At 46.5% G+C, this 12,984-nt stretch overlaps 1 protein-coding gene across 1 annotated transcript; it reads left to right on the forward strand.

Annotated features, from left to right (window-relative positions):
- The first annotated feature begins 499 nt into the window (after positions 1-499).
- Positions 500-12,365, forward strand: LOC120883310 (multidrug resistance-associated protein 4-like). The gene is made up of 4 exons (XM_040267349.1): positions 500-640; positions 8,236-8,346; positions 8,891-9,011; positions 12,309-12,365. Exons 1-4 carry the CDS (start codon positions 567-569, stop codon positions 12,363-12,365), a joined length of 363 nt encoding a protein of 120 aa, XP_040123283.1. The 5' UTR covers positions 500-566.
- Positions 12,366-12,984: the final 619 nt, after the last annotated feature.

Here is a 12,984-nt window from a genome sequence, read left to right on the forward strand (position 1 = left end):
GAGAGGAGGCTGCTATCTCCTTCTGCCAGCTTTCTCCAGGTTTCCTCTGCAGCCCGTGGGGAGCCTCTGAGCAGCAGAGATGGGCGGGGCTGAGACTCCCTTCTCCACCTTCTGGGTGAGTGCCTGGACTCAGAGCAGGAACTTCCGCAGAGTTCGCTGCCAGGTGCGCTCCTGGGGGCTGGGCTGGTTGTGCCTCACAGTCAGCCTGCTGCCTTTATCGAAGCGCTGATAACTTTGCCTCCCACCTGCGTGAGGCTTCTGGAAGCATCTACCTGGTGTCTCTTGGTCCTGCAGCCCCACACGTGGCACGCTGCATCCATCCTATGCCTGTGGCAGCACCTGCACAGAGTGGGTGCCTCAGAGGTGGTCCCTGGGGGCTGCTTAGGCTTGGGAGGCGGACCTGGTGCACAAAGGGCGCTCCACTCTCAGAAGCAGGTGTTCTCAGGCTCCGGCCCAGTGGGCCTGCAGGGCGGCCAGTCTCCAGCTTCCCCGGCCTCCAGGAGCAGCAGGAGCGCCACGCCTCCTGAGCAGGGCGACCCCGGTCTGTGTCCGCCTCAGCCGGCAAGATGCTGCCTGTGTCCCCGGAGGTGAAGACCAGCCCGCTGCAGAAGGCTAACTTCTGCTCGCGCCTGTTTGTCTGGTGAGCACCCTGTCTGAGCTGTGACATTCCACCGTGGGCACAACACTGTTGGCTTCTGTTGAGGACCAAGGGACAAAGTGAGGGAGCGTGCCTGGGAGCCTGGGGCCGGTGGGGTTGCAAGGTTGGGAGGGGTACCAAGGGACCTGGTGTCAGGGGAACTGAGTCTCCCTGACTTGCTGCTCTCCGCCCAGCCAGCCCCAGAGCCTGAGAGCTGATGCAGGAGGAGCAGAAAGCAAGGAGGTTGCTCAGGGAGAGTCACTGCCCAGCAGGAGAAGGGACTGGGCTCCCTACTCTCCACCTTATCCAGTGGCCTCAGAACCACTCAGGAATTCGCTGTCAGTTCTGAAATAAGCTACAACTCACCCCTGCCACCCCACCTCCGCCCCCAACCAAGCAAGCAGCTTGTGAACAATTTTCTTTATCTATTTAGTGCCCTGCATCTTTGCCATCTTCCAATAATGTCCCCATCTTTTCCCATGTCCCTTAGGTGAACATCTGAGTTCCAACTGCCCTGGGCTCCCTCTCCCCCCCTGTCTATGACCATGTCTTTCTTTCTGTTCCTCCTTCACTTCTTCTGTGGTCCTGTATGTCCTGGCACCTAGTTTTGGCCAATTTCATGTTGTACAAGACACTATTTTTTTAATGAAAGGAATGGGGACATTATTCTGGAACATGTGTTGCTTTTGCCTGGGACACTGGCCAGGAGTAGAGTGATTTGACCACAGCCCCTGGCCCTATTGTGAATATCTCCACTTCTACCTTTGAGAACCAAACCCTGGGGATGGGGTCCCTGAAACCTGTGGGGTCTTATCCAGATCTCTATCCTTCAGAGAAGCAGTGCATGGTCTTGATACAGGTGGTCCTGCCCAGGAGTCCTTTGGTCCTGAAACCACTGACAGGTCCATGAGCTGGGAGGAAACACAGAGATGAAAAGCACTGCAGAGAGCTGAAGCTCTTAACTGAAGTCTTCATCTAATAGCTGGGACTACAGATATGCAAGCCTGAACCTTTGGATTTTAATCACACTTAGGTGATTATTAGGTCTTTTGTTTCTGGACCCTAACCCATTTATCTTTTCCACAAATTCCGATACTTCTTTTATTGGACAGCCTAGGGGATCCCCAGGAGGATGGCAGCTCCTATGCTTGTTTTGATGGTGGTGTATTCAGTGCATGTGGCTACATCCCTTGGCTATTTGATCACCCTTTAGGAAAGAGGGGCCTAGAAGAAGGAATATGTGTGTGGTTACCATAAATAATAGCAAAGTAGACAAATGTCTCCTTAACATCAAGTAGGACAAGAAACTCTCAAAGCACATTCAATTTGTTGACTTTGAAAATGTATGTGCATAGAAATGGAAGGTGAAGACTTCCATTTTCATTGGCACCCATTTCTAGTTTTTCTGCTGGGGAGGAAGGAGCTATTACCTCTTATTTCATGCTTGAAGACTCTGAAGCATAGAGGTTGAGTAGTTGCCTACCATCACACAGCTAATAAGTGGTGGAGTGGGATCTCAAACCAGGAAGTCTGGTTCTGAGGTCTGTGTTTCTTGTGTATGTAACTGCTCTGCTTGCCATGGAATTGGTTGCCTGGACTTGTTCCAGGGTCCTGGCCCAGATTGAGACCCCTTATCATGATGGGGAGGTTCTTGCTCCACTCAGATTCCCACAACCAATAAGTAAACTGATGGTGAGACTGGTAGAGCACAAGCTTTGCTCAGTGACCAAAGAATGAGAAACAGCTCCTTAGTTTGCAAGTCAACCTCTCAGCCCAACTGGGTATATAGGCGGGTTGAAGTAAAAGAAAGGGAATCAGGTTAAGAGAGGGAGGAATATGAATGGCTTACCCAATAATGTGGTGTGATTTGGACCTGAAATTAAGGCGGCACTCCTTTTCAGTCCCTGTATGAGCCCTTTGCTTTGTTGTCATTGTCAACTGTAGTGGTCTGGTTGGTGTGTCATTTATCACACTCATATATTACAGTGGATGCATAATGAGGCTCTGTGTCTACTGGAGGTTAGGTCTTCTGCCATTTGGGTCCTACCTAGTTCTAATCACTTCTTATTTTTTTTCTTTCCTTTTATGAATGAACCTTAAAATCAGATAAGAGAGGTTGGTTTCCATTTGAGGGAGGGGCAGGAATATATTTCTGGGGCATCAGCCTTTCCTTTTTACTGCTCCTTATTACTGAAGGACTCTGAAGGGGCAAAGGTTCATCTTCTAATCTTGCTACCTGCTAAGCAAAGGCATTGTCACATGTTGGATTCAGTTCAGTTCAGTCACTCAAAGTGTCTGACTCTTTGTGATCCCACGGACTGCTGCACACCAGGTTTCCTTGTCCATCATGAACTCCTGGAGCTTGTTCAAACTCATGTCCATCAAGTTGGTGATGCCGTCCAACCATCTCATCCTCTGTTGTCCCCTTCTCCTCCTGCCTTCAATCTTTCCAAGCATCAGGGTCTTATCCAGTGAGTCAGTTCTTCGTGTCAGGTGGCCAAAGAATTGGAGTTTCTATCTCAGCATCAGTCCTTCCAATGACTATTCAGGAAAGATTTTCTTTATGATTGACTGGTGGGATCTCCTGGCAGTCCAAGGGACTCTCGAGTCTTCTCCAAAACACAGTTCAAAAGGATCAGTTCTTTGGTGCTCAGTTTTCTTTATAGTCCAAACTTCACATCCATTCATGACTACTGGAAAAGCCATAGCTTTAACTAGACAGATCTTTGTCAGCAGAGTAATGTCTCTGCTTTATAATATGCTGTGTAGGATGGCCATAACTTTTCTTCCAAGGAGCAAGCATCTTTTAATTCATGGCTGAAGTCACCATCTGCAGTCATTTTGGAGCCTCCAAAATAAAGTCTGTCAATGTTTCCATATTTCCCCATCTATTTGCCATTAAGTGATGAGACCAGATGCATGATCTTCATCTTTTGAATGTTAAGTTTTATGTCAGCTTTTTTCACTCTTCTCTTTCACCTTCATTGAGAGGCTTTTTAGCTCTTCTTTGCTTTCTGCCATCAGTTCAGTCAGTTCAGTTGCTCAGTCGTGTCCAACTCTTTGCGACCCCATGAACTGCAGCACACCAGGCCTCCCTGTCCATCACCAAATCCCAGAGTTTATCCAAACTCATGTCCATTGAGTTGGTGATGCCATCTAACCATCTGATCCTCTGTCATCCCCTTCTTCTCTTGCCTTCAATCTTTCCCAACATCAGGGTCTTTTCAGATGAGTCAGCTCTTTATATTGGGTGACCAAAATATTGGAGTTTCAGCTTCAACACATCAGTCCTTCCAATGAACACCCAGGACTGATTTCCTTTAGGATGGACTTGTTGGCTCTTCTTACAATCCAAGGGACTCTCAAGAGTCTTCTCTAACACCAGAGTTCAAAATCATCAATTCTTCTGCACTCAGCTTTCTTTATAGTCCAACTCTCACATCCATACATAACTATTGGAAAAACCATAGCCTTGACTAGATGGTCCTTTGTTGACAAAGTAATGTCTCTGCTTTTTAATATGCTATCTAGGTTGGTCATAACTTCATGGCAGCAATTACCATATGAAGTGATTTTGGAGCCCCCCCCCAAAATAAAGTCAGTCACTGTTTCCACTGTTTCCCCATCTATTTGTCATGAAGTGATGGGACTGGATGCCATGATCTTAGTTTTCTGAATGTTGAGCTTTAAGCCAAATTTTTCACTCTCCTCTTTCACTTTCATCAAGAGGCTTTTTAGATCCTCTTCATTTTCTGCCATAAGGGTGGTGTCATCTGCATATCTGAGGTTAGCAATAGTCAATAAATCAGAAGTAGATGTTTTTCTGTAATTCTCTGGCTTTTTCTATGATCCAACAGATGTTGGCAATTTGATTCTGGTTCCTCTGCCTTTTCTAAATCCAGCTTTAACATCTGGAAGTTCATGGTTTATGTACTATTGGATAATTTTGAGCATTACTTTGCTAGCTTGTGAGATGAATGCAATTTTGTGGTACTTTGAACATTCTTTGGCATTGCCTTTCTTTGGGATTGATGAAAACTGAACTTTTCCAGTCCTGTGGCCACTGCTGAGTTTTCCACATTTGCTGGCATTTTGAATATAGCAATTTAACAGCATCATCTTTTAGGATTTGAAATACCTCAACTAGAATTCCATCACTTCCACGACTTCCCAAGGGCTTACTTGCCTTCGCATTCCAGGATGTCTGGCTGTTGTCCATGATCACACCACCATTGTTATCTGGGTCATGAAGATCTTTTTTGTATAGTTCTTCTATGTATTCTTGCCACCTCTTCTTAATATTTTCTGCTTCTGTTACGTTCATATTATTTCTGTCCTTTATTGTGTCCATCTTTGCATGAAATTTTCCCTTAGTTTCACTAATTTTCTTTAAAAGATCTCTAGTATTTCCCATTCTAATATTTTCCTATTTCTTTGCCTTGATCACTAGGAAGGCTTTCATATCTCTCCTTGCTATTCTTTGGAACTCTGCATTAAGATGGGTATATCTTTGCTTTTCTTCTTTGCCTTTATCTTGTCTTTTTTTCTCAGCTATTTGTAAGGCCTCCTCAGACAACAATTTTGCCTTTTTGCATTTCTTTTTCTTGGGGATGGTCTTGATCACTGCCTCCTGTACAATGTCACTAATCTCTGTCCATAGTTCTTTAGGCACTCTGTCTATCAGATACAATCCCTTGAATCTATTGTCACTTCTACTCTATAATCATAACAGATTTGCTTTAGGTCATATGTGAATGGTCTAGTGGCTTTCCCTACTTTCTTCAATTTAAGACTGAATTTTTCACTAAGGAGTTCATGATCTGAGCCACAGTCAGCTTCTGGTCTTATTTTTGCTGACTGTGTAGTGTCTCCATCTTCAGGTGCAAAGAATATAATCAATCTGATTTTGGTATTGACCATCTGATGATGTTCATGTGTAGTCTTTTCTTGTTTTGTTGGAAGAGGGTGTTTGCTATGACTAGTACGTTTTCTTGGCAAAACTCTGTTTGCTTTTGCCCTGCTTCATTTTGTACTCCAAGGTCAAATTTACCTATCATTCCAGGTATCTCTTGACTTCCTAGTTTTGCATTTCAGTCCCCATGATGAGAAGGATATCTTTTGGGGGGTGATATCCTATCTAGAACTAAGGTTCTAGAAGGTCTTGTAGGTCTTCATAGAACCATTCAACTTCAGCTTCTTTGGCATTACTTGTTGGGACATAGACTTGAATTACCATGATATTGAATAGTTTGCCTTGGAAATGAACAGAGAGCATTTTGTCGTTTTTGAGATTGCACCCAAGTACTGCATTTTGGACTTTTTTGTTGACTATGATTGCTACTCCATTTCTTCTAAGGGATTCTTGCCCACAGTGGTACATATAATGGTCACCTGAGTTAAATTTGCCCACTTCACCCCATTTTAGTTCATTGATTCCTAAAATATCAATGTTCACTCAGCATTGCCTGTTTGACCATTTCCAATTTACCTTGATTCATGGACCTAACATTCCATGTTCCTATGCAATATCGTTCTTACAGCATTGAATTTCATTTCCATCACCAGTCACATCCACAACTGGGTGTTGTTTTCGCTTTGGGTTAGAGGAGCAGATTTCTCCTGATTCCACGAAAATGAATCTGATTGTCACCAGGCTAGAGTCCCAATTGCTCATAGCCTTGGGTAAAGACCATCTGCCACTTGATTGTCTCAGTTCTCTAAGAGATAAAACTAATGAGACAATTGAGGAATCATGGACCAAAGAGCAAGAGAAGGAGAGTAACTGTAAGGGGTTCTAAGAATGACCTTGGAAGCCCAGAGAAGCTGGAGAACCTTTTGTTCCTGTCACAAATTTGTTCAGCCAGGCCCTTCTTGTTTTGAGTATTTGGCCAAGTGACTTTCTCTCTATTAAGGAAAAAAGTTTATTGGAGTATAGTTGATTTACAGTGTTGTGTTAGTTTCAGGAGTATAGCAAAGTAAATCAATAGACATATATCCACTATTTTTAAAAAGTTCTTTTCTTTAAAAAAGATAAAGGCTATTACAGAGTATTGAGTAGAGTTCCCTCTGCTATATAGTAGGTTCTTATTAGTTATCTATTTTATATATACTTCCCTGGTGCCTCAGACTGTAAAGAATCTGCCTGCAGTGCAGGAGACCTGGGTTAGATCCCTGTGTTGGGAAGATCCACTGGAGGAGGGCATGGCTACCCACTCAGAGATTCTTGCCTGGAGAATCCCCATGGGCAGAGGAGCTTGGCAGGCTGCAGTACTTGTGCATGGCCAGACCCCTCCATGTTTGGCATGATCCTGTCCCCAGAGCCCTTAAGCATGGTAACTATCTAGAGTCGGCCATGCCTGTAGGTGGAAGGCTCATAGTGAATGGTTGGTTGAACCCCCAGAAAACAGGGATTTGACTAACACACAGGCCTTTGCAGGGGTGTGGTGGCAGTGGGCAACCTTGATGTCCCCGGGCAGAAGCCTGGGCGTGGAGGAATTAAACCGTGGTTCGGTGATGCTGTCAGCTGTTAGTGCAGTTCCCTGAAAGTCTGGCGGGCTGTATTTATTCCCCAACTGAGGCTGATGGTGACAGATCCAACAGTCAGTAAAACTTCAGCCCTTTTGCATGTTTGAATGTTACTTTTAAAATAAATGAATCTGCCAGGGAGTGATACCAAGGAGGACCATAAGAAGAATCAACTGCATTTTAGTTGGGAAGGTATTACTTATCTTGAGGTTGTCTTCAGAAGATTGGATTCTGAAAGAAGCTCACATGAGTGTTCTGGCAGAGGGGAGTCTGACAGGACTGTAAGGAATTCAGGGTCCAGAACCTGTTAGCCTCAGAGTGTTGTGTCCATAATTCCTGTAAAAACTCCTCTGTGTTGACAATTGATCTGAGGAGAACTTGAGACCTCGAGACCTCAAGGTTGCAACTGCTTTGACTATGACTGGTGCTAAGACACTTCAGTCATGTCCGACTGCAACCCCAACTGGTGAGGTTGCACTAACTGGTGGACTGTAGCCCACCAGGCTGCCCTGTCCATGGGATTTTCCAGGTTGGAACACTGAAGTGGGTTGCCATTTTCTTCTCCAGGGGATCTTCCCAACCTGGGGATTGAACCAGCATCTCTTACATCTCCTGCTTTAGCAGATGGGTTCTTTATCATTAACCCATGTAGGTATCCTTCAATCTGATACATTTCAGAAGATTTAAGTCCTCAGTAATACAGGAACATATCTTCAGCCTTACCCACAATGGCCATTCATCTCTATTCTGCATGCCTGAACCACTGTTACTTTATTTTGATTTCTAAACATATTTTTTCATTAACAATTAAAGCAGATGTACAATGAATGTTCAGTAGGCCACAAACAGGCTGCTTTAATTAAGTTATGTAATATATAAGCCAGCATGACTTTCCTATGCCTAGAATGTATGTGTGTTTGTAAGCATATATCTAATTTCCCCCATATCTTTATATATTTAAAATGTAGACTCTTCTTCTTCTTTTTTTTTTTTTAACAATGTCCATGAATGTAGGTTTCTAATTAGAGATGTGTAATTTGGATATATGTCACTCTCCTTTTAATTTTTAACAGGTGGCTAAACCCCTTGTTTAAAATTGGTCACAAACGGAAATTAGAACCAGATGACATGTACTCGGTGCTTCCAGAAGATCGCTCCCAGCACCTTGGAGAAGAGCTGCAAGGGTGAGCATAGGCAGCAGGGAGGAGGTGAGGGAGAGTGAGAATTTCCACTTAGGGCTAAAGGTGCACGTGAGGGGGGGCTTTGCTTCCTCTGGGTTCTCCTGAGGCTCCTCCCCTGACACAGCACGCTCACCCCCTCAGTTTGACCCCGGGCTTAGCCCACTTTGGAGGCTGGGGAAGCCTGTGTTCCCTGTGCATCTGAGGACATGGAGGGAGCCCGCAGCCATGGCCCTGAAGGCCAAGCTCTGTCCCTGGAGGTGGAGTCCCTGGAGGAGGGAATCTGCCCTCCTGAACTGCTCATGACCTGTGAGTCCAGCAAATCTAGGCAGGAACTTGTTTCCAGAATCTGGAACTTTTCCCTCAAGGCCTGTTTCTCTGGAGCTTCAGAGTCTGCACCGCTCATCTTTCAGGAGCCCTGTGAGCAGGTAGCCGGCATCTATTGCACAGCTGCAGAGCGCCCTGTAGTGCAGGCTCGTCTCCCACTCTGCCCTTCCCCATTTCCCCTTTGGTGGACATGCTGTTTACTGTGCTTTGTTTTGTGTCATAGGCACTGGGATCAGGAAGTGCAGAGAGCCCAGAAGGACGCACGGGAGCCCTCTTTAGTGAAAGCAATCATAAAGTGTTACTGGAAACCCTGTTTAATTTGGGGAATGTTTACATTTCTGGAGGTAAAAGATTTTCATACTGTGCACTGCTTTTTGGTGTATGTATCTCAGTACTGAGGTGGATGGGACCGGTGGGGAGAGAGGCCAGTAGTCTAAGGTCTGAGGATAAACCCTCATGGAAACATGATAGAGCTCAGAGGTTGTATTTATCTTTAGAATGGCAAGAACTGGACTCCAGGGGTTACTAGTTTTCAACTGATTCAACAGTATTGTGGAAGGATGGCCTTGAAATAAAAGACATTTTATATTATGTTAGAAAGTTCCTGGTTCTCAGTATAAACGCTGACTGATCTTTGACCAAAAGAAGATTCCAGCAGCCTCAGGCAATATATGCCCTGTGATTTAGAGGAAGGTAAATTGGACATGAGCCCAGAATAATGTACATTTTATGGCTCATTTATAGTTTAACACTCATTTATAGTTTAACAAGGTAAGAATTGTTACCTTGACCAGGTCACATCTGATAAATGCTTTTCTAATAAGATACCATCGCCGCTCCTTTTCCGGGGGAATAGCACCCAGGGTCATGCATCTGGACTGTAGCCGCCCAGAACTCCTAAGAGCACACCATTCCTCAGGCTGCCCCCTTCCCCGTGGGCTGGCACTATGAGCAAAGCTCCCATGGGGAGGAGCGCCAGCTTCACCATGAATTCTGTGCACCCTCCACACTGCTTTCTTTCCCTGGCTGTGGGAGCAGATTCCTGGTTGAAGGGGGATCCTGGTATCCTGGCATTGGCAGAGGGTGTAGGAGGGAATGTGCAGGGCAAACCAGAGGCAGAAAGCTGTGAGGTCAATGACCTCTGTGACCCTGAAGATCCTGGGTCAAGATCCCCCAGAGGACAGTTCAACTGGGGACATGGTGCCGGCTGCCCCCTGTCCTGGTTGAGCCTGCTGGAGGTCTGCTACAGACTCCCCTGGGGGGCTCGTGCTCTCCGTGGTCCCTTGGCACTGCCTTAGGGACACGGGCGGCCTGTGAGTGTGTGAGGGCAGGAGGGATGGAAGATGCAGGTGCTGTGAAAGGGGTGGAGAAGGTGGAGAGGGTGTGAGCTGTCCTCAGTCCATCGTGTTGTGGCTGAGGTGGGTGGGCCAGGTGGTTTACAGGTGGGCGGCGTGGCTCTTGTTTAAAGGCTGTGCTGGACTGAGGGCACTGCAGGCAGTGGGCAGCTGGGCAGGTGAAGTCCGCCCCACACAACTGGAGGGACCAGAGAATCCGTCAGCTCGCAGGTGACTGGATGGTCCTGGGGGATGGAGTTCTCACTGATGTCAGAAGAGGATTGGCCACTGTGCCAGAGGGTGGGACAGGTGTGTGGGGCAGGGTGCCGCCTTTGAGAGGGCACTGACCACCTAGGTACTGCGGTGCCTTGTGAAGGACGGGGTGGGAGGGGGGACAGGAGCCCGTCAGGCTGCCCCAGCCCTTCTTTGTCCTGTGTGCAGCTGTCCAGTCATGGTATTTCCACGTAGTCACGGTAAGTCTCTGTTTGAAATACCAGGTGGCAAGCTGGTGTGGCCTGTTTGTGCAGGATTTCCTGACCTCACACAGCAGAGCTCTCATGAATTCTGCTTATCAGGAAACCCTGGGGCCTCGCTGTCTGCCTGTGGCTCATGCCAGGTGCCTGGTTGGATGAGTGGCCTCCGGATTTAACATTGGATCATATCCTGGAGCAGGTCTTTCTCTGCTGTCCCTGGCTCTCTAGTTTCTTTTTGGTACCAGATGCTAAAGAGTCTTAAAGTCAGGTGGATTCAAAGCATAGCCCATGTGGCTGGGTTTGAACGGAGCTACTGGTTTTTCTTGCTGTCCTTGGCTGTTGGCTCCTTGGCTGGGGTCACTAAGCCTTCGATGGATCTCATTCTAATGTGAGTCCTGGGTCTTGGCTGTGGCAGCTCATGGGAGAAGCAGACATAGAGGGAGAGGCCGCAGGATCTGGGGTTCTTCCTGAGAGGGAATCCTCCCCACTGTGGTGCTGGGAGTGTTGATTTCAAAGTTGTCCAGCCCCAGTAATACTTCCTGCTGGGGATCCAGGAAGGCCAGGCCTGGGGCTGCATAAGGTGGAACTGGTGGAGCCCTGGGCCCTTTCAGGAGGTTGGTTTGTAGGTGGTCATGGCAGAGAAGTGGGGAGTAGAGGATGTAAATTTAGAGGCTTATCTGTGTGATAGTACTGCTAGTACTAGTAGCAGTGCTAGTTAGCTAAATAATTGATTTTCTGAAGCAACTATCTGCGTTGTGATCAATCTATATTGCTTGTTCTTTATATTTTAGATGGTGGAAGATCTAAACTCAGCCAGGACTTTCTAAAACACAAACATGTTTCCTTTTTGATCTCTGGCCCTCTTTTAATCCCTCAGATGTGCAGAATGCCCCGTGGATCATCCATGATCCTAAGCAGTGTGCTCTTACCACCCACAGCATGAGCGGGGCCTCACAGGTACTCCTGGCGGCACCAGTGGGAGAAAGCAGGGTGACGCCAGTCCAGAGTGAAGCTTTTAGGGTTTTAGGGTTTTGAGATGTGAAAACCTCTGTCCTATGAGAAGAGCTTCCCTGATAGCTCAGCTGGTAAGGAATCTGCCTGCAATGAGGGAGACCTGGGTTCGATCCCAGGGTTGGGAACATCCCCTGGACAAGGGAAAGGCTACCCACTTCAGTATTCTGGCCTGGAGAATTCCATGGACTGTCCTGTGAGAACTGAGGAGTATCTCTTCCTCTCAGAGAAACAAGTAGCAGGCTGTGGAGTGCTTGCTGGTCACCCCTAATTAGAACAGAACAGCCGGAGAGCTCCCAGCACCCTGTGTGCACCTCCACGGATACTGTGGGTGGAGAGGACAGGTCCCCACCTGCCCAGGGCCCTCAGGGTAGAGAGAAGGAGCCTGAAGCCTCTGCCTGGGCCTGAGTCACAGAGACTACCTCCCCAGGTCATCAGCGTTTCTCTCTGAGAGGTGAGGTCTCCATTGCTGGTTTGTAAGTGGGATGACCTCAGAGAGCCAGAGTGGGTTCACCCAGCCCCTTTCCCTGAGAGGGGAGATGTGGCCAGGAGTTATGTCCTCTTTCCAGGACCCTTAGAAGTGGCCCGGCCTCGTCCAGTCACTTGGCCTTTGTCTGAAGCCACTTTTACCAATGGTCTCTGGTCCAGGTGGAGGCCGTGGGACTTTGGAGCTCAGCTGATGGTCAGGAAGTAAACAGAATCCTCTGCATCCCACAGTGGGCTTTGTGCCTTGACTCACCGCTGGTTCCCTGAGAGCTGAGTGGTCTTTGCATTTATTTCCCAACCCTTTCTTCCATGTGTCCCTCACTTCTGCTCAACCCAGGAGGCTGAGGAGTGGCTGCTGGTGGCAAAGATACTGTGGGCTGAGAGGAACCACTGAGGAGCATATGGCAAGGGAGAGGAGGAGGGGCCACTGAGCCAAGCAGAAGGTGACCTGCAGGGCAGACTTGCTGTGTGCCCTGCTGATTCCTGAGAGCATCATGTTAGCCATTAGGTGTCAGTAATACCCACAGTGATGACCTTGAGTTATAAATTAGGGTTTTATATCCAATCTTATTTTCTTTTTCTAAGCATATGTACATTTTTTAATGTAAAATTAAAAGAATTTAAAAAATTGAAGTATGATTGGCTTACAATGTTATATTAGTTTCTGGTATACATCATTAGTGATTTAATACCTTATATAGTACATGATAAGTTAAGTTACCAACTGTCACCATTCAAAGTTATTCCAATATTATTGAATATATTTCCTATGTTGTATAATTCTGTGATTTCTTTATTTTTAAAATTTTTATCTATTTATTTTTGTCCCTGATCCCCTTTTACTTATTTTATAATCTGGAGTTTGTACCTCTTAAGTTCCCTCACCTGTTTCACTTGTTTCCTCCACCCCCCTCAATCCATTTTCTTTATGTAGTCAGGGAAGTAGACTACAAGAAGAGTCAGAGACTCTTTTTGAAAGATTGCATTCATAATGGTTAAAAATTTTCACAATC

The sequence above is a fragment of the Oryx dammah genome, unplaced genomic scaffold (assembly GCF_014754425.2).
Source record: "Oryx dammah isolate SB20612 unplaced genomic scaffold, SCBI_Odam_1.1 HiC_scaffold_24, whole genome shotgun sequence".
NCBI lineage: Eukaryota > Metazoa > Chordata > Mammalia > Artiodactyla > Bovidae > Oryx > Oryx dammah.